Below are 25,062 nucleotides of genomic sequence, written 5' to 3'. Positions count from 1 at the left end.
ATAGTGCTGCATCAACTGAATCATTAATAATTTACTTTTAACTTACTGCCACTAATAATTAACTTAATATGAAAAAATATTATTAAGACAGAAAAGTGAATGCAATACATTATATTTGCAAGAAACTAAAAAAATTTTGTATTGAAAAGATCTTATTTAGATAAAAATGCACTATGTAAGAGCATAAATGTAACAATGCAACAATGTAACAAAAACATTATTTTAAGGAATTTATATATCGAAGCAGTCAACAAGCATAATTTGTGTATTAAAATTTAACAAGTGATTATTTTTTAACATCACAAAGATGTCATTAAAGTGTCAGATATGTTTAATTCATTTTTAATAATTATTACTTTTAATTAATATAATTTTAATATAAAAATAAATTAAAATTTCATTTTTTTTAACGTATTAATAGTCTTATACAATAGTCAATACATTATGACAAATGTATTGCATTAATATATTTAAAAACATGTTTAACAAAATTTTTATACTTTCAATGTTATATGTTATCAATTTATCATAATCGTACAAAATTTATACTTTTTAAAAATGATATATTATTAAAATGATATGCATTAAAATGATATATTAACTTTTTAAAATGATTATATTACAACATGTAATATAATATATAATACATATAAGATATAATATAGATATAAGATTATGAGATATCTTCCATCCGACATTTTTTCGGCAAGCGCTGAGCTTCGCCGAGTCTCGAATGTATAAAGTATTAATGTGAAGGAGACAGACGAGAGTTATATGAGCAAGCGAAATAGGAATAAGAGCAGGTGAGATGGGAATAGCAAAGTACGTTCGAAGATCGACGATCCTTCTTTATATTGCTATTTCTCTCTCGCTCATTTTTATTACTGTCTCGCTCATTTTCATATTTATCTTGCTCACTCCTATACTCTTCTCACTTGCTATCAAGCTCATTACCAGCCGCACAAGGTAATTTTTATATTTTTATATTTTTGATACATTCGAAGATAAAGATTGGGTCAAACTGAAAAGAAAAATCCTGTACCATTTTTTTCTATAATGTTTAATAAAGGAGTTATTACTAAGTAAAGTCTGACCAATCATCGCCGATCTTTAAGTAGGCGTATGTCGGTGAACCGTGCGTTTGGTAGTGGTGCGCCGCTGTAGCGGCAAAACGCTCTCGTACACTATCAGGCACGCGGCACTGACGTGCGCCCAATTAAAGATCGGCGATGATTGGTCAAACTTTACCTAATAATAACTTCTTTATTAAACATTATAGAAAAAAATGGTACAGGACTTTTCTTTTCAGTTGACCCAATCTTCATCTTCGAATGTATCAAAAATTACTAGACACCCTGTATACATATATATATATATATATATATATATATATATATATATATATATATATATATATAAGTCGAGTATCTGTAATATTTGCGTTCGAATCTTATATATGATCCGGAATAGTTATTTTCAACAAAAGAGATACAAATCAACAGAAATATTATTCCGTCTTCTTTCCATTAAATGGATTACAAAAATTGAATATTTATGTCTCATACTGGAAAATAACTTATAAATCTTAATTGATGTGTGCACAAATAATTGGCGGACAGACACATCGCAATATATACACATATAAGTCAAATATCTGTGATATTTGCGTTTAAATCTTTTTTATATGTGCTTCATTTATGAGAGAGAGAGGCGTGTAGCTATACATTCTTTCTGCTATATATAACATCATTTCTAATTTTTCTTTCTCAATTTGCAGAAATGGCACAGAGAAATACCGATGACCAGTACACCGGCGACGGCAGCGGTGCGGTGACCACGGCAATAAAGACCATCACGCCGGCGACGGCAGCGGTGACCACGCCGGCGATGGCAGCAGTGACCACGCCGGCGACGGCAGCGATGAACATGCCGGCGATGACAATGGTGAGATTAACTGTAAATATAAAACTTCTTATTATAATATATTAACAAATATTTACAAATATTTAGTTTAAATTTTATAATATTATATTATTTTATATTATTATTATATTATTTTTGCAAATTTTTTATGTATATATATTTTATATCTATTTGTATATATAAACTTCAAATATAAAATACTATTAACCCCTTGACATACAAATAAAATGCGCGTCGACGCGTCCGAAGAATACCATTTAATTTTGCTCAACTGGACACTCATGTATAAGCTTAGAAACAGAACATTTTATTTTCAAATTTACATAACTTTCAATATGATTGATATATACTGATAATGTACAATAATTAAGTAATACTATAAAATAATAATTTAGTAATTCTGTAATGTGTGAAACGCGATGTTCGCCGAAGACAGTTTTTGACGTCTCGGAGACGTCAAAGTCTACAATGGCACAATTTATAAAATGAATGACGTCTCTCAGACGTCATTGTATGTCAAGGGGTTAATTAAAAATAGCATGGAGTGATGATCGTCAATCTACATCGTGATCGTGTCATCGTGTCAATCGTGATTTGCATTTTATAAATTTTCATCCATATTGACCGGTCTTAATATTTTAATTAAAATAAAAATCCTTTATTGTATTGGATAAACATATTTGCGTATGTAGCAAACTACATGTAAGAAACAAAATTCTCATTGTTAATATTCTTTGTAATATTAATGTTTCAGACAGAACAATTAAACGTAATGATTGCTGCCGCAATTGTGACCGCCCGAGGCAGCGTAAGAGGCCGAGGCAGAGAAGAGGCCGAAGCAGAGGAAAAGGCTGTGGCAGAAGCCAAAAACATATTAATTATTTCAACTTTTACAATTAGATATATATTTTATATATCAAAAAATATAGAATATACAATATTATATATAATATTATATAAAATATATAATATATAAAAATATTAGATCTTTAATATCTCATACCTAATACCTAATACCTAATACTTATATCTAAGAGTGACAATCATGTACTGTCCTTGTTCCTCTAGTCTAGTTTCTTTATTTTGTAGTAAAAGTATTAATGATACTATATCATTAATACCTCTAATAGAATAAATATATTCTAATATAATAAATATAACATGTTCATATTTAAGATTTTAATAAGAGACGTTAAAAAAATTATTATTATTTATTAACGATAAGCTGAATTCTATTCGCATTTCAGAATTTGACTCAATAAATACAAAATAAAGGAACTAGCAAGAAGGACAGCACGCGATTGTCGCTCTTTGTCTGATCAGTATCTTTCAACAATCGCATCCGTGTGCTCAATATATCGGTGTTGCGCCTTTATGAACACTACACACATGTGGTGGAAGAGAGACAATGACGTAATCATCTTTCCTTATAACACTGTATGTATTACCGACACTTCGTGCACATAGCACGGAACGGAACCATAAATTGTGGACATAGTATGTTATCCTCTAAGTACATTCGTGCACATTAGCTACGTAGTTCAATGTCCACATTTTTATGTCCACAGAGAGCTATCGCTTTCAGGGATCACCTAAAACCGGGCCGTGGCGTCTCTCAGGCTTTTCTCTGACCACGCTCGCTGCTAATTAAAGTTGACGTTTCCATAAATTCGTTATCAACGTCAACTAAATTTGTTTCTTCGTTCTGCTCCTCGTTACTCTCTGTACCATCGCGTAAACGCTTTTTCGTTTCCCGAACAAAATGAAGATAACGCTGAAGTACTTCCTTATACAATTTCCATCTTTTGTCCTCGTCGGCAGGAGTCGCGAGATTAAGTATATGCCACATCTCTGCGTCGAGCCGCGATAAAGATGTTCCCGGTGTTCGTACTAAATTATTGTTAACATTCTCTACATTTAATACTTTTGCATTTCCATTTTTCTTTGTCGAATTAACAACCAGCTCAGAGATTGATACTTGCGGTTGCTGCGGCATTCTCTGCATTCTTTCGAGATTTTCCATTCTCCGAAATCAAAATTTTTTTAGCTCTCTCCATTATTCAAAGTCCTAAGGTTAATACTTTTCTTTTTTATTATTTTTTCTTTTTCCGGAAAAGACACGTACATACAGGATTGTATTTTTCTTTTTTTATTAGCCGATAATCCGAGACAATACAGCACCTAGTATAGGGCCAATAAGGTAAAAAGTCACCTCGTTGGCACTAACAGTTTTCTTTTAGTCTTCCAATTGCCTTGTTTCGCCGCAACACGCCGCAGAACAGTTTTATGTTTAGCCAAGTGTTTTTTATCCTTACACTGAAGCGGTACGTTACCTAGAGTATTGAAAATGGGGAGCAGCTCACTTGCGCACAGTACAATTGGACACGTTGCAATTGCGCACTGTGATATTAGACACATAAAATTGCGCACCGTTCGATTGGACACATTTCAATTGTGCACAATTCGTTTGGACACATTTCATTTGCGCACCATTTAATTGGACACGTTGCTTTTGGACACAACACATGTTTTTGTATTAATTAAAATACATACACACTCATGTATGCAAGTATAATTTTGAAATTTTTTGACATTTATTATTAACTCCATTTGGTAAATAAATATTTGTTACAATTCGTTTACACACAGTTCTTTTGCACACATTTTTTTGCGCACATTTCTTTTGCGCACATTTCGGGTCCGATCAGACACTATAGCATGTACTTTGTAAGTTGTAAAGCGAGGTCCACCCAGTCTACCGGCGGTGAGAGTGCGAGAGGGGGGCCGAAAGCCCGCCTTGCATCTCCCCGTGTGCGTGTGTGCGTGCTTAAGAAATGTGCGCTAAAGATATGTGCGCAAAAGATATGTGCGCAAAAGAAATGTGCGCAAAAGAACTGTGTATAAACGAACTGTAAGAAACGTTTATTAACCAAATGAAATTAATAATTAATGTCAATAAATTTCAAAATTATACATATATACATGCGTGTGTATGTATTTTAAATTATACAAAAACATGTATTGTGTCCAAAAGTAACGGTGTCCAATTGAACAGTGCGCAAATGAAATGTGTCCAATCGAACGGTGTGCAACTTTATGTATCTAATAACACAGTGTGCAATTGCAACGTGTCCAATTGTATTGTGCGCAAATGAAGGCTTCTCTTGAAAATGCACTCTTGAATATACTTTATGTGTTTATTGTCGGCTACACGCAAGAACGTGATTCTTTGATTTTTTTTCAAATGACACAAAGTTTTCAAAAGACATATGTTTCTCTCGCCAATAGAGCATCTAGCATTTTTTATCGCTATATCCGATGTCGAAGACGTTGACTTTTTTTTATTATCCTCATCTTTTTTCACCATTACGTTGCAATTACGACTGACAAGTTGCAAGCGTGAATATTGTCCTTTATACAACCACTCCACTTCTATTGTTCAATTTACGCGGTATGTGAGCGTAATGCAGAGTATCGCTGGGAAAGATACACGTGCGAAAGCGGTATTGGAGTTAATTATTTCAAATCGAGCAGTAAATACCCATGAGGTCTCGATGTAGCGTCGTAATACGCTTCTTGCATAAATTTTGGATCATCTGAGATATATCTGACTCGCTAGATGACGAATTTGCGCACGATCGTGTGGATTTTTGAAAACTACTATGTAATTTGTGTTGAGAGATATGTCGCGTTGTCCGCGTTCTTGATGAAATAGATTTTATGAGATGAGTATAACGCTGAGATTCTTATGATGACTTCCTTTGGTAAACAAATCTACGATAGCGTCGCGCGACGATGATTTCCTCATAAGATCATCAATTATTATTAATTTTGGCAAGAGCGGATCGTTGGAATAATCTTCCAGACGCGGTAATCCTTCGCGAAATTCAATTATTTGTCGATTTTATCAAAGCATTATTAACGTAACCTAATTTTTGGGTTCTTTTGTCTTCTTCTTCTGTTTCACTCGCATCGCATTGTAAATGCTAATACGCATGTTGCCACTCGGCGTAATAAAATAAATTTCTCTCGAATCGAACATCCGACATGGCAGATAAATATTGAAGAAACGTTTCTACGAAAATTGTTTTTCCGGATCCCGTAGATACGCAAACGATCAACGTCCAAGGATGTTTCCACCGTATGTCTATTTTGCGAAATGAACATTTACGCACGCTTTCATAAATATAAAAAAGCAACAAATGATATTTTAAAACGTGATGAAAAATACATGCATTCATTGAATATTTTCAATCATGTTCGCTATGTGTGGAGTAATAAGCTTATTCGCGCTTCGAGGGGCCTATCGCGGCGGTCGCATGCTCGCGCTAGCGTCTCCCGGTCCGAACGAAAAGTACCGCGATCAAATAGCTGATAAGCAGCGATAAGGAAGCGATGCAAGTAAAAGTATTCGCGGAGGTGAGCTCGCGCCAGCGTTTTTCGAGCACCGCGGTTTACGAGCTTATAGGCGGTGCTCTGTGCATGCTTATAAAAATAAGATATTCGACTATCATATGATATTAATTTACGAAATGTTTTTATATATAAGTATTAAAAAAGCATAGGAGATATTAGGAAAGGGTAAAAGAAAAAATACTCTGGGTTTTTTTAAGGTAGAAAAATTTTATATTTATTAAAATAAAAAATAAATTTTTTTATTTTCTATCTTTTTTATAGAATTAACAATTGCGCTTTTGTAAAATTATACGTACAATTTCATTAAAGCCAAGCAAAAGTAATTCTTCAAACATAATGTTGAAATATACATCTAAAAACATTAAATTTTTTATTTGTGTTTGCACATCGCGTTTGATTTCTTGAAAATTACCTCGAACTGTAAATTTTATGATTTCGCAATCTATTTAAGAGAATGAAGTTTTAATTCTATCTCGTTAATCAAGTATTTGGTGCACACGTTGATAGTGTCGACGATGAAAATTAGCTGTGCCAAATGAGCATCCACACATCTTGCGATATCTTCCAGGCCGACGAATGTAGCTTTTTGCATCACAATAGCAATGTTGTGCGTTTTTCGTTTCTTCAACAGTGATTGCGCCTACTCCTCCGCCTTCACCCCGTTATTCGCTGATTGTTCAGCATTTTCCTTAGAAGTAATTATCACAGCCTTTGTCCCGTAAGCGGTGGTGAAGCCGATGGAAATGTTGTTGATAATAATTGGTCCTAGTCCAATTTTTTGATTTTCATTCAAGTATTGCTTCATCTGCTCCATGTTGATTTGAAATTGTTGCCAGGTGTCGGTATCGAAGCATATTCCATTCGTTCTATTCGTTGCTCGTTTCTTCTATCAATGCTTGTCTTGATTTGCTAATATTGCAAATGTGTGTAAATTTAACAAAATTGCTTAGGTCACTTGATACTTCTTTCGTGGCGGCCATTGTAATCACTTTTTGATGAAAACATTGAGTCACAACAACAACGAATTCTTGTACCGAAACCAAAAATGAAGATTTCATGCGAACAAACTCGAATGAATAAGGATTCGCGTTTTTTCGCGTTGCTTATACCAAAATATAAAGGAAAGCGATGGGAAAAGTTGCGCACGCAACTAAATAATAAAAAAAATCTTGATTTTTCATGTTCAAACTTGTTCAGCAAGCTAAAAGTTACACGAAAAAATATCTAGAAACATCTAGAAAAAAATTCGTTACAAAGAAACATTTTTCTAAACGGCACAAATACATCTGTAGAAAATATAAAAACGTAAATAAAAGTTTATCACTCGTGTAATAAATTTTTATAAATTATATTGTAAAAAATTTTATAAATTTTACATAGTTTTATTCCTTCTATGAAAATTTAAAAAAAAAAGTTTTTGCGACAAAGCTTTTATTTTGGCATTGCTATAACAAAAATTTCTGAACAATAAAACTAAAACAAATAATATATGTAAATAAAAATAAAAATATCTTTTTGACCAATAGAAAATTATTTAAATTTTAAAAGAAAAATTGGAAAAATGTTTTTCTTTTTTTTATCCCTTTTTTGTTTTTACTGTTTCTTTATTTTTTTATTGCTTCTTTGTTTTTTATTGTTTCTTTGTTTTTTATTGCTTCTTTGTTTTTTTTAAACTTTCTTATTATATCGATTAGGGCATTTCGCTGATTGTGCCGAATTATTGCATATCGCGGGTGAGATAATTGAAATGCGAGAAGCGTTCGATCACGAGGAGGAGGAAGTAAGTCATATAGCCTTCCTGCTAGCTAATTATCGTAAAAATCAATTAACCGGTAAGAAAATGTTTTTATTTATTCATATTAAAGTAATTGGAATTTAATTGAATACATTAGTTTCGTTCAAACTTGTTCAGCAAGCTAAAAGTTACACGAAAAAATATCTAGAAACATCTAGAAAAAAAATTAATTACAATTAACAAGATTAAATTTTCAAATTTATCATAATTTATAGATTAAAACATATCGGCGACTGCCGCACGAGTGATTTCCTCACAGTTTCGAAAACGTGGAACTGAAGAAGCATCGCACGAAATGGGAGCTTCATGTACGTTTTGTACAGTAAAATATTAATTTAAAAAAAATCATTTCTCGATACTAAATATTAAATTTTAAGCAGAGCACGTATTGACGAGTACGAAAAGAACTATGAATCGGATACCATGATGTCACCAGGTAAGATAAAATTTTAAGAAAATAAAAATTATTTCATTAAATTTTTTAATTTATTTAAAATTAATTTTTTTTTGTTTCGACAGTACAGAGAAGAGGTGAAATGAAGAAGTGTCTCCTGAAAATCAGGTATCGCAACATAATAACGAGGATGAGAATGAAGAGGATGAAAATCGCAATAATGCAACTTCGGAGACGGAAGAGGCTGGAGAAGAGGAGGAAGAACAGGAGCTGTACCAACAGCAGCAACGATAACGTCAGATCGGCAACAATAATTTTAATTTTGTAAATTTAGTGACGGAAAATATGCGGCGATTTAGAAGATTTGGCGTAATCGGGAAAGAAGCGAGTTTCGCGATACGACCACTACATGAAGGTAGGGATATTTATCATTTATTAGAAAACGCGTTCCGCGAAATTCATACGAGCCTGGAGATTATGTGGGTATGTCTTTTCGTTCTGCAAATTTATTCCATGGGTCCGCAGGAATATCCTTTCGTCCGGCGCGTGACTTGACTTACAAGGATATTTGGAGAGTTCGTGAGTTCGGTAGCGCAGAATACCGGAAGATTCGATATTGCGGAACATTTCAACATTCAAATTTTTAACCCTTTGAGTGCTGAATACTCGCGGCCTATGCGGTCCATACGGACGGCGCGCGACTGGCGCTGGCGATCGCTGGGGACTGAATACTTTTTCGCCTAGTATGGATCTCGTTGACGGTATATGACACATTATAATATAGTATACAATCCAATTACTATTCCGTTGTCTATTCCACATTAAATGAAAACATTTTTATTTTCAATATATACTGTTTACTCACCTGGTAGGATTTGAATTGCCAGTAATTTAATAATTATAATGTATTTGGATATTAAAAATCAGAAAATTAAACAAATCATAAGGATTATATAATCATGGAAAGGCTTCAAATATATATATTTTAAAATAACATATACATTAAATGTAACATAACATTAAAATAACATTTAATACATAGATATTTAAAGAAAAAACAATAGGAAAAATTAATAATTCATTTGCGTATGATAAATCTCAAAACAAGTATCGACACATAATCCGATGTCGCATTTTTTACATTCATATGGTGTATCCTTCCTTCTTTTCTGTCTACTACAGACAACACATTTCCTTCTTGTCGATTTTCCCTCTGCATTTAAAGTTTTTGAAGGGAAATGTCTCCCAGTCAAACGAAATGGTAGGTTTTCTATGCTTCTTTTGCCACCGCCCGCTTGTTTCCTATTTTGAGGGTATTTTTGCAGAATTTGTTTGACTAGTGACAGATGAAAATCCTTATATTTTAGTTTTTTACCAGTCACACATTGATACAGGACACACAAGTTATATACTGAGATGTCTAATAAATGGAAAAAATACTTCTTATACCACTTTAGACATTTTCTGCATGAATTTATTGTACTTAGAACCATGTCAACGTGGTCTACAGAGCCCATTTTGATGTTGTAATCTACAACACATTCTGGTTTTAACTTGGGCGATCCTGTACAATAATGTATTCGACCAGATTTTATCATTTTCGGTTCGTGAGCACTTGATAACATCCATACATCTTTTCTATCTCGCCACTTCAATGCCAATAAATTATTTGTACATCTGCAGTCAAATTGCCCTTTTGTCAATTTTCCCTCGAAATGGGGCATATCTTTTCTGTTTTTCCGTACTGTCCCAAACGCATTAGTTTTATGTTTATGAAGTACATTATACAAATGCGGGCTTGTATACCAATTATCCGTTATCAATGTATGGCCCTTTTCAAGGTATGGATGTAAAAGTGTCATAACAATATCTGCCGATTTCCCAATGGTTGTAAAATTATGTATAGGGTTGGCAACTAAGTGATTGCCGATTTTGTGGATAGATGGACTTTACACTTTCTTTTGTTTTGTTAACGTGGTCAAAGCATCTAACCTATATTTTTTCTTATTGTTTGGACTTCTACCTTTAATTTAGTAAAAAATTATATCGATTAGTGCTTTAGTTTTGTTTTTATCCCAATTTAAAAATGGAAGAACAGGACGTGCACTTCAGACATATTTTATTGTATTACTTCCGAAAAGGCAAGAACGCATCGCAAGCACAAAAGAAGTTATGTGCCGTACATGGAAATGAAGCCTTGAAAGAAAGGCAGTGTCGAAATTGGTTTGCCAGATTTCGTTCTGGTGATTTTTCATTGAAAAATGCTCAACGATCTGGCCGTCCAGTCGAAGTCGATGAAACCCATATCAAGGCCATTATCGATTCAGATCGTCATAGCACAACACGTGATATTGCAGAGAAGCTCAATGTATCGCATACATGCATTGAAAAAAAATTAAAAATGCTTGGTTATGTCAAGAAATTCGATTTATGGATCCCTCACCAGCTTAAGGAAATTCATTTGACGCAACGCATTAGCATTTGCGATTTGCTTCTGAAACGCAATGAAATTAATCCATTTCTGAAAAACCTAATTACTGGCGACGAAAAGTGGATAGTTTATAACAACGTTAATCGGAAGAGATCGTGGGTGATGCAAGGTGAACCAGCCCAAACGACATCAAAAGCAGAGATTCACCAAAAAAAGATTATGCTGTCAGTCTGGTGGGATTATAAAGGAATTTTGTACTTTGAACTTATGCCACAAAACCAAACGATCAATTCAAACGTGTATGTTCAACAACTCGCCAAACTGAACGATGCAATTCAAGAAAAGCGGCCGGCATAGTCAAATCGTAGGGGGTTGTTTTCCACCATGATAACGCAAAGCCCCACACGTCTTTGGTCACTCGCCAAAAATTATTGGAACTGGGTTGGGATGTTTTATCACATCCACCATATAGCCCTGATCTTGCGCCTTCAGATTACCATTTGTTTCGTTCCATGCAGAACTCCTTAAATGGTAAAATTTTTAATAACGCTGATGATGTCAGATCACATTTAATTCAGTTTTTTGATAGCAAAGATCAGAAATTTTACGAACGTGGAATTTTTACACTGCCAGAACGATGGCAAAAGGTCATCGACAAGAACGGACAGTATCTAATTTAATAAAGTTATATTTTTAAACAAAAATTTTGAATTTTCCTTCTTATTTGAAATCGGCAATCACTTAGTTGCCAACCCAATATAATATCTGTATTTTTTCCAATATATACTATATAATCTAATACATAGTTTGTTTTGCAGTCGCACAGGATAAATGATTTGATACCAAATCTACTTCTTTTAGATGGAATAAATTGTTTAAAGTAACACCGGCCTTTGAATAACATAAGGCTTTCGTCAATGCACAAATCTTTGTACGGATAAAATGACTGTGAGAAAGAGTTCTTCAGAATATCAATTATAGGTCGTATTTTTATCAATGGATCATCACTTTGTACATTATTATCATTAAAGTGCAACATTTGCAATAACATCATATATCTGTCTCGCGCCATAGTTCTTCGAAAAACATCAGTTTTTAACGTGCCATCAGTCGACCAATACTCTTTTAGATCCAATTTCTTCACCCGCGGCATTAACATCGTGAGAGCTAAAAATGCGTACATCTCACATATTGATGTGTCTTTCCAAGTATTGATACGAGAATACGTTTTAAATGTAGTATTTTCAATAACAAATTTATAATAATTGTTCGTCTCCTCAGCAATATGTGAAATTAACCCTTCTGAGAAGAAGAGTTGAAAAACATCTAAAGGCGTAGCTTCTGGAGTTAATCCTTTTACTCCAGAATTGTTGTCGTTAAATGCATGTAGTGTGGGCTTGAAATCTTTTTTCGACCATGATAACGTTGGAAGTACTTTATTCAAGTCGGATCTTTCTAAATTCGAATTTGAATTTAAATCATCCTCATCGGTAGATGTGCTAAGTATTCTTTGCCGTTTATTGATCCTTCTACATCTAACTATCCCATTATTTAAGCTGTTTTCTGAATCTTCCGAATCTGATGTGTATTCGTGTGGTACCTGTATTTCGTCATCATAACTGTCGCTTAAATCTGCCGTTTCATCCAAGTCGTCATCGCTGTCGTCTTTTGTAATAATTTCTTTAAAATTGACACGCATTTTTAAAGTATGAAACAGGGGCGAATATCAATATGAAAATTATGTGCACTATAAGTTTAATACGACAATATGCCAATGCAACAATTACAACTGTACGGCGTAACAGGAGAAATGAGTTATCAGAAACTAACTGAAGTGGCGTCTAAAACAAAATTTCGTTTTTCATCGTTACTAAGCAACGAGGTATGCGAGTGTTGTATAGTACACTATCATTTTTGCCAGTCACGTATTTGCGATCATAGTCCATACTGATAACATCCGCTGAGCGCGTATTTGCGTCCATAGTCCATACTGATAACATCTGCTGAGCGCGTATTTGCGTCCACAGTCTATATCGATAGCTTTCGCTGGACGCATATATGCGCCCGTAGCACTCAAAGGGTTAATGTTGCAATTCCTTCGGGTCGTCGATAAAAAATAACCTTGTAGACGTCCACGCGTTCTCACTCTCTTTTTATCACTGACAAGGGGTGGTGGTGAGGATTACCGGACAGATACTTTAAACTTTAAAGAGCCTAATCTCTAAAGAGGGAAGACGGGAGACGGAGAATAGAGGATTTGACAGGCAGGGAGTGACAACGGGGGTTGTTGTGACAAGCCATAGTGACCATATACTACTTAAAATTATTGTGTTGTGCCCTTTGGAAAAGCACGGATAATTTTGGGATCGTTAGTCGATTGAGAACTAGGAAGTTCAAGGATGGTCAGGATGTGCAGCTGGATTGTTGTAATGAATGTAGCTCCTTTTCTACTTCTACAATATGCGTTTTATTTAGTTATTTTATACAAAGGTATATATTTTCATTATTTCACTACATAATAACTGTTTAAAACTGAATAAAGATTGACGTTAATAACTGCCCGATATTGACTGATGTTCGTGACTGCCCGATATAATTCAGTTATAAAGTATATAATAGTAATGACTGCCCGTATTAATTTATCTTAGTGACTGCTCATCGCTTATTAATGATTATTCTTTTTATCGCTTCTCCTTTGATCGATTTTTCAGGAGGGGATCGCTTGGTACCATGACCATATTTGGTCACGGCATCGTTTTGGGCGGCAAGGCCCAAGTGCAAGCTAAAGGAGTTCAAAATCAAACTCCTTTGCTTGCACTTTCGCAATTTCCTTTCATAAATTTGTCGCGTTCTTATTTCCGTATTCTTTTCGCAATCAGGTGATTGCGCTACCGCGGTGGCTCGGGTTTCGCGCGTAGCTCGCTGTATTAGGGTTTCGCGCGGTCAACGCTTGTAACATATATGTGATACGTGTTCGTGTTAAAGCTTGAGCAACGATATATTTAATTTAATTAGTAATTAATAAATAAAAGAGTATAGCCTTTTGGGCTACAACAATTTCGTCACAAATTATAAAAGCAAGAAATTGATATGTTGTATTGTATTATTTGCACAGGTAATATTTTTGCCAACGTTTATTTAACATACGTAATTAGCAATATAGAAATATTACATATATGAGCAAATGCTCGATCTAAATATATTAGGATCATGTGCATAATTTTATCTTATTACATAGTTGTTGTAATTATAATTTATTATAATCATTGTTACAGCTTGTAACGGCCGATGTTTCCCGTCGACCGGCGTGGGATAACTCGATCGGGATCAAGGTTCGGAGCGGGGAACAAGCGAAATACACGGAGTTAAATAAATAGTAGTTTATTAGGCGTCCAACTTAAATGTTACAATGTGTGTACGTGGGTGTTTGTGTGTGTATGCGAGTTTGCGAGTGTGTACGTGTGGCACGCGGGTATAAGTTGGCGGATGTCCGCGCGATATACAATGTGTCGCTGTGATGCGGTATAAGCGGCGTGTGTGCGTATGCAAGCGCGTGTGTGTGTGTGTGTGCGTGTGTATGTATATACGAGTGTGTGTGCGTGTGTGCACCTCGTGGATGCGGCAGGCGCGTGCACGGCGAGCTCGGTTGCATGCCTAGGATGCATCTGAGAACGGCGCGATTATGCGTTGTGTCGGCGCGCGGCGCGCGAGTATCGATATTCGCGATCGATAGGTGATGTCACCCGTTGGATTGATGACGCGATGGCGCTCAGCAGAGTCTCCGTGAGGGATGCCTCGCGGCTAACGAATCGCGTGTTTACAAATTCGGTGCGTAGGGCGGTCTTACGGCCCTCGATGTGCGGTTTCGATCGCCGTAAAAAAAGCGAGTCCCGGCCAGCTTGTGATGACTCGCAAAATACTCCGCGATAATCCGGGATCGGCGAGAGCGGTTCGCGGTTGGAAAAGGAGCGTCCGGCAGACGGGAATATCCATCGGTGGCGGATTAATAAATTCCCACCGCTAGAAATATTGCCGGACGATCGGAGGTTCGGTCGGAGACGCGGGGTGCTGAGAAAGCCCAGCAGAAGCGGAGTACTCCCAACCTCGATCTCACTTTTCAAGCGTACGGGTTCTTCAGAATCTCCGAGCGTCGTACTGATTTCAGAGACGGCGGAGAAGATTCTTTCTTTTTACGCGCTGAGAGCGCTTATTTATACCCGGCATCGACGGTTTCGCGTCGGCGCGATAATTGTTTATTAACAATTCGGTTGAGACTGCTCGGGAATTTTCGGAAACGGTTGGAGCGGTTTCCCGAGCGCGCGACTCGTGCTCCGGTACGGTATGCCTAGCCGGTGGCATAAATATAAATATAAACAATTATACATGTTTGCTCAACGGTTTTTTACAATGGGACGCATAGCGCCTTCGCTCTATGGTCCCGTGACTGTTGGGCGTGGGACGACGGTTTTTATGCGCGCTTCGGCCCGACCGATGGTCGTTGGGCAGCAGTGTCCGGCGAATAGATGGCCGGGTAACGATGTACGTATCGTTACAAGCTGTTATAAATAATAAATTGACATTGGCTTTTAACAGCGGCAAATTCAAATAATTTCACCTTATAATAATGCTTTTATATACATATAAATGTTGAAATAATTTAAATGTATTTTGTGTGATATTTTATTATAAATTTATTAACAATAAATAAAATATTTTTATTTGCAGGTTAAACATAACAAGAATTTTTTTAATAATTGTTATAGCGGCTGCTCTCTGGCGCTAAGTTCGGCCGCCATAAACGCTACATTTAAAAAATCGGCTGCTATAAGCGCTGAATTCAGTTACTGTTTCGTTTAGCACAAATTTCTTAGCAATTTCATTGTTGGCAAAAATTGTTTTCTATAAAAGTTTGAATTTAAAGTGTTGTTTAATATTTAATGTTAAGCATATAATTATTAAAAGAATGATAATAAATAAATATTTTAATTGTTATCATGTAATTTATTATTATGTCTGCTAATAAAGTAAATGATAATATCCAATCCTTAAATACTTATGCGATGCAGATAATAGTTGAAAATAAATGGTTAGAAGACATTCATATTGAATACTTTGGGTTATTATTACAATCTTGTTCAGAATATCAACCACTTGAAACATGAAGAATACAATGTCCCGATACAATCGAATCTGAATTGAGGATAAAAAACATATTCAAATATTACATAGTTGTAGCGATATAATCACTAATGAAAATAGGCATTGGGTTTGTAGCTATTATGATGCAAAAGCTATTTATAATTACGATTCATTGAATTTAAAATGCTTGCATGCTCATCATAAAAAATATATCTTGAAAAGTTATATCTATTTTATTCTTTTGATAAGAAACCAGTGCGATTTCCATTTGTTCAAAATAAATCTAATGCTTATGATTGTGGTGTTTTTGCAATTGCATTTGCAATATCAATTTTATTTGGCCTTCGACCGTATACAGTTATGTATGATCATATTTTAATGCGTCAACATTTGGTACATATGTTTCAAATAAAAAAAATAAATTTTCCTAGAATTAAGGCCTAATGATAAAAAAAAATTATTTAATTTGAATAAAATACAAAAAAGAGAGGCTTTGGCTAGAAAAAAAACGAGAACGTCGACAAAAAAAAGAAGAAGAAAAATCTGTAGATTTAATAAAATTAAGAAATAATATAACTGAGACACCAATGGAGCAAGTAGTAAAGAAACATGATAAAGATCCATTTGATTGTTATAATATAATAAATAATAATAATACTATTGTAAGTGAATATTGATAAATGATGTTGAGCATTCCATTCTTATTATTTAATCATAATTATTTTTCATCAATGCATATTTTTACAGACAAAATGCAAAGGAGTAAAAAAACTTATACATGTCTTCAAAAAAATATGTTAACAAATGTTAATTCTTGTATAATGAAAGTAAACGAACACAAATGTACGAATCTTGCTGCAAATATTTTACTTTTAAACATGGAATATATACAAATTATTCTTATAGGTGAATGGTTAGATAAGAAAAGATATTCATATTGAATATTTCGATTTATTATTAAAAAGTTGCTCAGAATATCAACCACGCGAACCATGGAAAATTCAATGTCTTGACAGAATTGAACCTGTTCCTAAAATAGAAACATATTCAAATATTGCATAGCTGCAGCGATATAGCAACTAATTTAGACGGTCATTGGATTTGTAGTTATTATGATACTAAAATGATTTATATTTATGACTTATTGAATATGAAACGATTACATGCACACCATAAAATCTATCTTGAAAAATTGTATTTATTTTATTCTTTTAATAAGCAATCAATACAGTTTCCAACAGTCCAATTGCAACCTAATGATAATGATTGCAGGATTTTTGCAATAGCTTTTGCAGTATCTTTTTTATTTGATCTTCAACCAAATAGAATTATATATGACCATAATTTAATGCGACAGCATTTAGCAAAAATGTTTCAATCTAATAGAATAGAACACTTTCCTCAAATTGCAGAAGTAATTGATTCAAAACAAATTAATCATAAATATGCATTTAATGAAAATAATATAAAAGATAGTGTTGATATTAATAACATTACTAAAAATTTAACTAGAGACCAACATGGTACAAAAAGAAAAATAAATTGTAATTATGAAGATAATAAAAAGCGAAGTAAGAATTGTAAAATTTATTCGGAAAATGTTCTATCGCATAAGATAGATATTAATAGTTTACATAAAAATAAAAATATTGCTAATAAAAAATATAAATTACAGAGACGATTTATTAGCAAAACAAAAAATTTATAATGAGAAACATAGAAATGATATAAAAAAATTGAATAAGGAATATTATGAAAAAAAAAGAAATTATTTTAAGAAATCGAATAAAGAACATTATTGATTACATAGAAACAATATACTATTAAAAAAAACATTTATTATAAAAACAAAATAAAGAATTAAAAAATAATTATAATAAAAAAACAACAAAAATAAATGATATAAAATACAATAAAGAAAAATGTATTAGAAATATATCAAAAATTCTTAGAATGTCATCATTGTCCGAAAATAGAATGGAAACTGAACGTATAGCAAAATAGTGCTTTTATATAAGAAAAGTTGGTGGGAAAATATGAGACAAGATAAAGGAGGTGATGAGGGGTGGATGCGCATCAAAGGGGCAAGAGGAAGAGGGTGGTGGATAGGAGATGGAGGAGGAAGAGAATGGAAATGAGAAGAAAGCGAAGAGATGGAAAGATGGAGAGGATGGAAGAAATCAGAACAGAAGGGCAGGTTGAGAGATAGTAGTGAAAGAAGGAAGGAGTGAACGAAGATAACAATGGAAGTGGATGGATATTTAGAAATTTGGGGGGTAGATGGCAGAGTAGTGATGAGGCAAAGGGTAGGAATTTGGATAGATGAGGAGATAGACATAGGTAGATATGGAATAAGGTCAGCGATGGGAAGACTAAAGGATAATAAAGCGGTAGGTCTGGATGGAATCCCGGCGGAGGTGTGGAAATACGGAGGAGAGGGCCCGGAGCAGGGAAACCAGAATCAGGTCCCGCGGTCCACGGCTCGCGACGTGCACACAAGCATAAACCGCGTACATGTGCGGCCTGCGCTTCGGCTAGTTCGGAGAATAGAGAAGAACAGGTGCTACGCTTTCTGTTTCCTTCTCGCTTTCACCGAGCTGATACCTGAAGGCGACGGGCGACGATGAATTTATTACGTACGACAGCATTAAATGCTTTTCCGACTCGCGGACTTTTTATTATATATATATATGTTTTTTACTATATTAAATTATTATTATCATATATATTAAATTTTATTATTTTCTGATAAAAGATATATTTATGTGTAAGGATTTAAAGAATATTTTTTAATTATTTTATATTACTTTAATAATTACTTTATTAATTAATTACACAAATATGTGTATTAAATTATAAAGATCATGAAAACCAACGGTGAGTGGACTTCCACACTACCCATGAGGTTCCACTAATGGCGCGTTAGGTGGACCTACAGCCCTATTATACCACATTTTATTTATATATTTTATAGATATATATTTTACATATCTACATTTTATGTTTTTTACGAACATAATGTCTATTACAGACATGATAATTTTTAAACGCAATCTTTATAAATATATACTGCCTTTTGTCTTTTGCAGACATAATGTCTATTACAGACATGATAATTTTTAAACGCTGTCTTTACAAATATATATTGTCTTTTGCAGACATAATGTCTATTACAGACTTACGTGATAATTTGTTACACTTAAAGAAAATAAGTAAATTATTTTTGTTGTATTATATGAATAATAATGCGCATAAAATACAAGTTATTATTTTTTGAACATTATTATTGCATATCATTGGATGTTGAAGGATCAGCAATATTATAATTATCTGCATCATATAATTTGAGACTGCTTTTCTATTTTTTAGAAGTATTATATTATATATCCGATGACATGAGAGATAAATGCTTTTCGTCAGATTTCTGCTTGTGTTTACAAATAGACGCAAAGTCCGTCGTGTCCGCTCGTCTCCATATCCCCAAATTAGTTTATAAAACAGATCACATTATATATTGAGCATATAAGCTGTTTTTTTTTCTTGTTGTTTTGGAACAATTTCGACGTTTTCAAGCATGTAAGATAGGTTCTCATCTCCTTTCTTGCCGAAACGATTAGATAAGTGGTACGTTTCGCGAGCACGTCTCAGAAATAATTTCTATTCCAATTGTAAGTTTTTAAATTTATTTATATTTTTATTTGTTTCATTTTTAATCTTAGAGTTTTCATTGACAATTTTATATAGAAATGTCCGAAACAAAGAAACCTAAGCGAAACTTTTCAGAAGCTTGGCTTAAAGATGATCGATTTCAATCTTAGATACGTAAAGTATCATTTGATGATAGCCTTTTTCATTGTATTGTAAGCAATAAAAATTTTACATGCAAAATTTGTCGCATGTTATAAGACATGCGGATTCTGCAAGTTATAAAAAAAATGTGTTATCAAATAATAAATATATAACAGTATCAAAAATATCACAAAAAACAATTTTAAACGTTTTAAACAACAATGGTTAGAGATTGATTTATTTAAGCCGTGGCTACGCGAAGTATCACATAATGCCAGTTCATTTTTCTATGCGTTTTGTAATATATCTATTGTTGGTGGTTTGTCTCAAATCTATCGTCATGCAGAATCAAAAAAACATTTTATAAAACGTAAAGAAGATGAAACAAATAAATCCAGTGAAGATATAAATGAATTATTTTTGCCATTTGAAGAGCGAAAGAAATCAGCAGAAATTCGCTACACCGCGCTAATTGCTGATAAAAATATTTCGCATCAATCGGCAAAAGATATTCTTACTTTTTTCCAAGAAATAGGTAAAGATTATAATGTTTTGAAAGATATGAGTATGGGCCGAACAAAATGTACAAATATTATTTCAAATGCTATATTTCATGTGCTATGTCGGATTGAGACAGATCGTGTAGTCAAAAGCATTCAAAATACTAAATTTTAAATTTTTATTGATGAAATGTCTGATATTTCAAATGAAAAATGGATGACGTTTTTTGTTCGGTAAGTTGATCCAAAAACATTAAACATTCGTTCACAATTAGTAAAACTAATTAATATTGATGCGAAAGATTGCAGCGCAGAAAAATTGTTTAATGCCTTTAAAATTAAAATGTGGAAATTGAATATTCTATTTGTAAATATTGTTGCTTTGTCATGTGATAATGCGTCCGTAATGATAGAAAAACATCTTTCATTTAAAAAAAAGTTGGAAGAATTTTGTAAAAACTTAATTACACTTCCATGTCCTTGTCATTCTACTGCATTAGTTGCGCATGCATGCCGCATGTGCTAAAATACCGGACTATTGCGAAGAATTTTTTAAAAAAATCGCAACTTTTATTAACAGTAGTCCGAAATGTTCGGCAATTTCAAGAGTTCTGTGAATGTTTTCAGGAAACAAACCTAAAAATTTTAAAATTGTCTAATACACGGTGGCTTTCTCATCATTCATGTGTTGAAAGACTTCTTGAGTCTTGGGATATTATCAAGCTATTTCTGAACGAAATTACTATAAGTGAAAAAACAAAGTCTGGAACATATTTATTATCTATGATGCAAAATCTAGATATAAAAGCCTATTTCTTATTTATACATCATATTTTAAATTTTTTAAATTCATTTAATGCATTTTTCAAACAGTGGAAACTAGAATACATTTATTAGCCAAAGTCAGTAGAATTTTTAACAACAATTTGTAAATACTTTTTAAAGTCAGAGCATTTGAATAATTTATGTAGTAATATTAAATCTGATGAAAATGAGAATCAAAAATCGTTGGAAGAAGTTTTTTTAGGATCCAAATGTGAAGAATATCTCAATGAATTATTGAAGAAAGGGCATGCAGAAATAGTTACAAATATTCGAAAAAATTGTTTGCAATTTTATGTAACTGCCGCTGAGTAAATTAAAAAAAGATTAACAATTAATGATAAATTTTTATCAAAATTAATAGTTTTTGAATGTAATCTAGCATTATTAAATATTGATAGAGAAACATCATTTAATGATGTTTCTTTTATTGCTGAAACTCTTGACGGTTTTGACGAAAATGGTTTGAAGAAAGAATGGCTAACTTTACATTTAAATTTTACAATAATAGAAAAAGAAGAGCTATTAAAATTAAGTTTTGATGATATGTGGAAATAAATTTTACAAAACCAGTACTCCACTAATAGTAATAAATATCCCAATCTCAAACGTCTTTTAAATGCTGTTAGATTACTCCCAAATGCAAATGCTGATCCAGAAAGAATGTTTTCTATTTTAAGATGTAAAAACAAGAAAGCGAAATAAATTTTCGTCTTCTTCTATAAATGCTATTTGTGTTTTAAAATCAGCATTGAAAACAAGAAAAGAAACTATTTTAGACATGGAGATTGATGAAAAGCATTTATCTATCATGTCATCGGATATATTATATAATACTTCTAAAAAACGGAAAAGCAGTCTCAAATTATATGATGCAGATAATTATAATATTGCTGATCCTTCAACATCCAATGATATGCAATAATAATGTTCAAAAAATAATAACTTGTATTTTATGTGCATTATTATTCATATAATACAACAAAAATAATTTACTTTTTGTTCGAGATTGCAGCAATTCGCATTCTCGAACTTAGCATATAGTTGTCTCGCGACCGCTTCGTCGCCGCGCGCGCGATGCGAAGCGGCATTTTTGCGAACGAGCGAAAACGCGCGGCATCAATAAACACCATCGCCCTTCTCGAAGGATCCAAGATCGGCATCGCAACAAACAAGTCGAGTAAAAACTGGCGGCGGAAGTCAGTATAATTCAAGAATATTCTGGATCCTTCGAGAAAGGTATGACTCTATAAAGGCGAACCGACGGCCGAGCTCGGCGCAGTCCGCTAAAAACAATCGACATATGCACGCTATCCTAGTGATAACAGAAATTCGGTTTCGTGGAGAAATATTCATATATTTCAGTGCCGTTGTGTGACTACCGGAGTTATTCCGAGACAGACGATTTATCGCTGTTCATCCACCGCGTGCGAATTACGATTACAGTCATGTGACACGCGTAATCTGACGTGTGATTAGTGTACATACATAGTGTGCATCGTTCTAGACTCAATCGCGTTGCGATACTCGCGGGTGTGTCTGTCCGTTGTCCGTCTCACTTCGCGCTTAACTTTCCGCGGCACGCTCGCTCGCGCGTCCACATTCGCGCACACTTATTTTCTTTAAGTGTAACAAATTATCACGTAATAGTCTGTAATAGACATTATGTCTGCAAAAAACAATATATATTTATAAAGACCGCGTTTAAAAATTATCATGTCTGTAATAGACATTATATCTGCAAAAGACATTATATATTTGTAAAGACCGTGTATAAAAATTATATCTGTAATAGACATTATGTCTGCAAAAGACAAAAGACAGTATATATTATATTTATAAAGATTGCTTCTAAAAATTATCATGTCTGTAATAGACATCATGTTCGTAAAAAACATAAAATATAGATAAAAACTAACGAAAAAACCTAACGCGCCATTAATGAAACCTCATGGGTAGTGTGAAAGTCCACTTACCGTTGGTTTTCATGATATTTATAATTTAATACACATATTTGTGTAATTAATTAATAAAGTAATTATTAAAATAATATAAAATAATTAAAAAATATTCTTTAAATCCTTAGACATAAATATATCTTTTATCATATAATAATAAAATTTAATATATATGATAATAATAATTTAATATAGTAAACATATATATAATAAAAAGTCCGCGAGTCGGAAAAGCATTTAATGCTGTCGTACATAATAAATTCATCGTCGCTCGTCACCTTCAGATATCAGCTTGATGAAAGCGAGAAGGAAACAGAAAGCATAGCATCTGTTTTTCTCTATTCTACGAAACTAGCCGAAGCGCAGGCCACACATGTACGCGGTTTATGCTTGTGTGCGCGTCGCGAGCCGTGGGCCGCGGGACCTGATTCTGGCTTCCCTAGCCTGGAGGAATGGGTATGAAGAATATGCAATAGGATTTGGAGGGGAGAAGAATGGATAGATGAGTGGAGTGAGGGGGCAATTGTGCCGATATTAAAGAAGGGGGAGGAGGAGAGGGTGGAAGAGATAGGGGGGTGTCGCTGACTTCGACGCTCTATAAAGTGTATGCTTCGGTGCTGGCAAGTAGACTAAGTGAAGAGGTGGAGAAGAAGGGTTTGGAACCGCAGAATCAGATTGAGTTCAGGAAAGGGAATAGGGACAATGAATAACATATTCATACTGAACTATTTAGTGAATAGACAGCTGGGGAAGAAGAAAGGAAAACTAGTGGCATTTTTTATAGATTTAAAAGCAGCGTTTGACTCGGTAGATTCGGAGGAAATTGATGGAAGCGATGAGAGAGAAGGGGGTGAGGGAAGGGCTGATCAGAAGGAGCGAGGATATCCTAAGGGAGACTAGAAACAGGGTAAGGAGGGGAAAGGAGTTAGGAATAGGTTTTTGGACAGGGAGAGGAGTAAGGCAGGGGTGCCCACTGAGCCCTCACATGTTCAATTTGGTAACGGCGGACATGGAAGAGGTAATGAGTAGAGGAGGATGGGGAGGGGTTAAATTAGGGGGGATGAAGATTTATACTTTGTCATACGCTGATGATGAGGTTTTGATCGCGGAGGAGGAGGATGGGATGAGGATTATGATTGAGAGGTTAGAGGGCATGGAAAGAAGGGATTGGAGTAAATGAAGTCGAAAATATTAAGGAAAGGAGGAGGGAGAAAGGATGGTAACTGGAGGTGGAAGGGGAAGGTGATAGGGAGGTAAAGATTGCATCTGGAGGTATATAATGCAGAGGAATGGAGGACAGGAGGCACAGATAAGAGATAGGTTAAGGAAGGGTGCGGCTGTAATGGGTCATGTATGGGGATTGGGAAAAAGGAAATTTAAGAACGATTGAGGAAAAAGATTATGGCTCTTCTATAAACTGGTGTGGACGGTGATGGGGTATGGGGTGGAAATTTGGGGATAGAATGAGAGGAAGGAGTTGGAGGGGCTACAGGAAAGGTATTTAAGATGATTGTTAGGAGTGGAATAGAGAACGCCGGGTTATATGGTAAGGGAGGAGCTGTAGAGGGAAAAGATAGGTCGGAGAAGGCGGAGTTTGAGAAGAGGTTGGAGGGAAAAGATAGAGGGAGTGGGATTGCGAGGAAGTGTTGAGAAGAGTTGAGGGAGAAGAGTAAGAAGAAGAGGGATGAATGGAAGAGGAAAGATGGATCGAAGATAGAGATGGAATGATGGAGGAGAGGAGAATGGAATAGCGGCGGAAGGAATGCATAGAGGAAGGTCGGAAAGGATAGAACGATCGAAGCATGGATAGAATGGAATCGGCGACAGTGGAAATCAGGGACAGGATCAAGGAAGGATGGAATGGAATCGGCATCGAAAGATCAAGAAATGGACAG

The 25,062-nt window shown here is 34.3% G+C and overlaps 1 protein-coding gene and 1 pseudogene across 1 annotated transcript; one reads left to right on the top strand and one right to left on the bottom strand.

Moving 5' to 3' along the window:
* Positions 1–11,373: 11,373 nt before the first annotated feature.
* LOC126854119 (piggyBac transposable element-derived protein 4-like) lies at positions 11,374–12,658 on the bottom strand. The gene is made up of 2 exons (XM_050600512.1): positions 11,847–12,658; positions 11,374–11,482 (listed from the first exon to the last, which is right to left on the bottom strand). The coding sequence occupies exons 1-2, from the start codon at positions 12,656–12,658 to the stop codon at positions 11,374–11,376; spliced, it is 921 nt and encodes a 306-aa protein (XP_050456469.1).
* A 1,031-nt stretch (positions 12,659–13,689) lies between these two features.
* Positions 13,690–17,646, top strand: LOC126854118 (uncharacterized; annotated as a pseudogene).
* Positions 17,647–25,062: the final 7,416 nt, after the last annotated feature.

Source organism: Cataglyphis hispanica, chromosome 13 (assembly GCF_021464435.1).
Source record: "Cataglyphis hispanica isolate Lineage 1 chromosome 13, ULB_Chis1_1.0, whole genome shotgun sequence".
NCBI lineage: Eukaryota > Metazoa > Arthropoda > Insecta > Hymenoptera > Formicidae > Cataglyphis > Cataglyphis hispanica.
This window is presented reverse-complemented; position numbering and strand designations above follow the sequence as displayed.

Excerpts from the sequence above, each read along its gene's own strand:
- LOC126854119 (XM_050600512.1), bottom strand. The coding sequence starts at position 12,658 with ATGCGTGTCAATTTTAAAGAAATTATTACAAAAGACGACAGCGATGAC. Across the intron at positions 11,483-11,846 it reads CTTATGTTATTCAAAGGCCG|GAGTTCTGCATGGAACGAAA; the intron begins GTGTTACTTTAA and ends TTACCATTTAAG.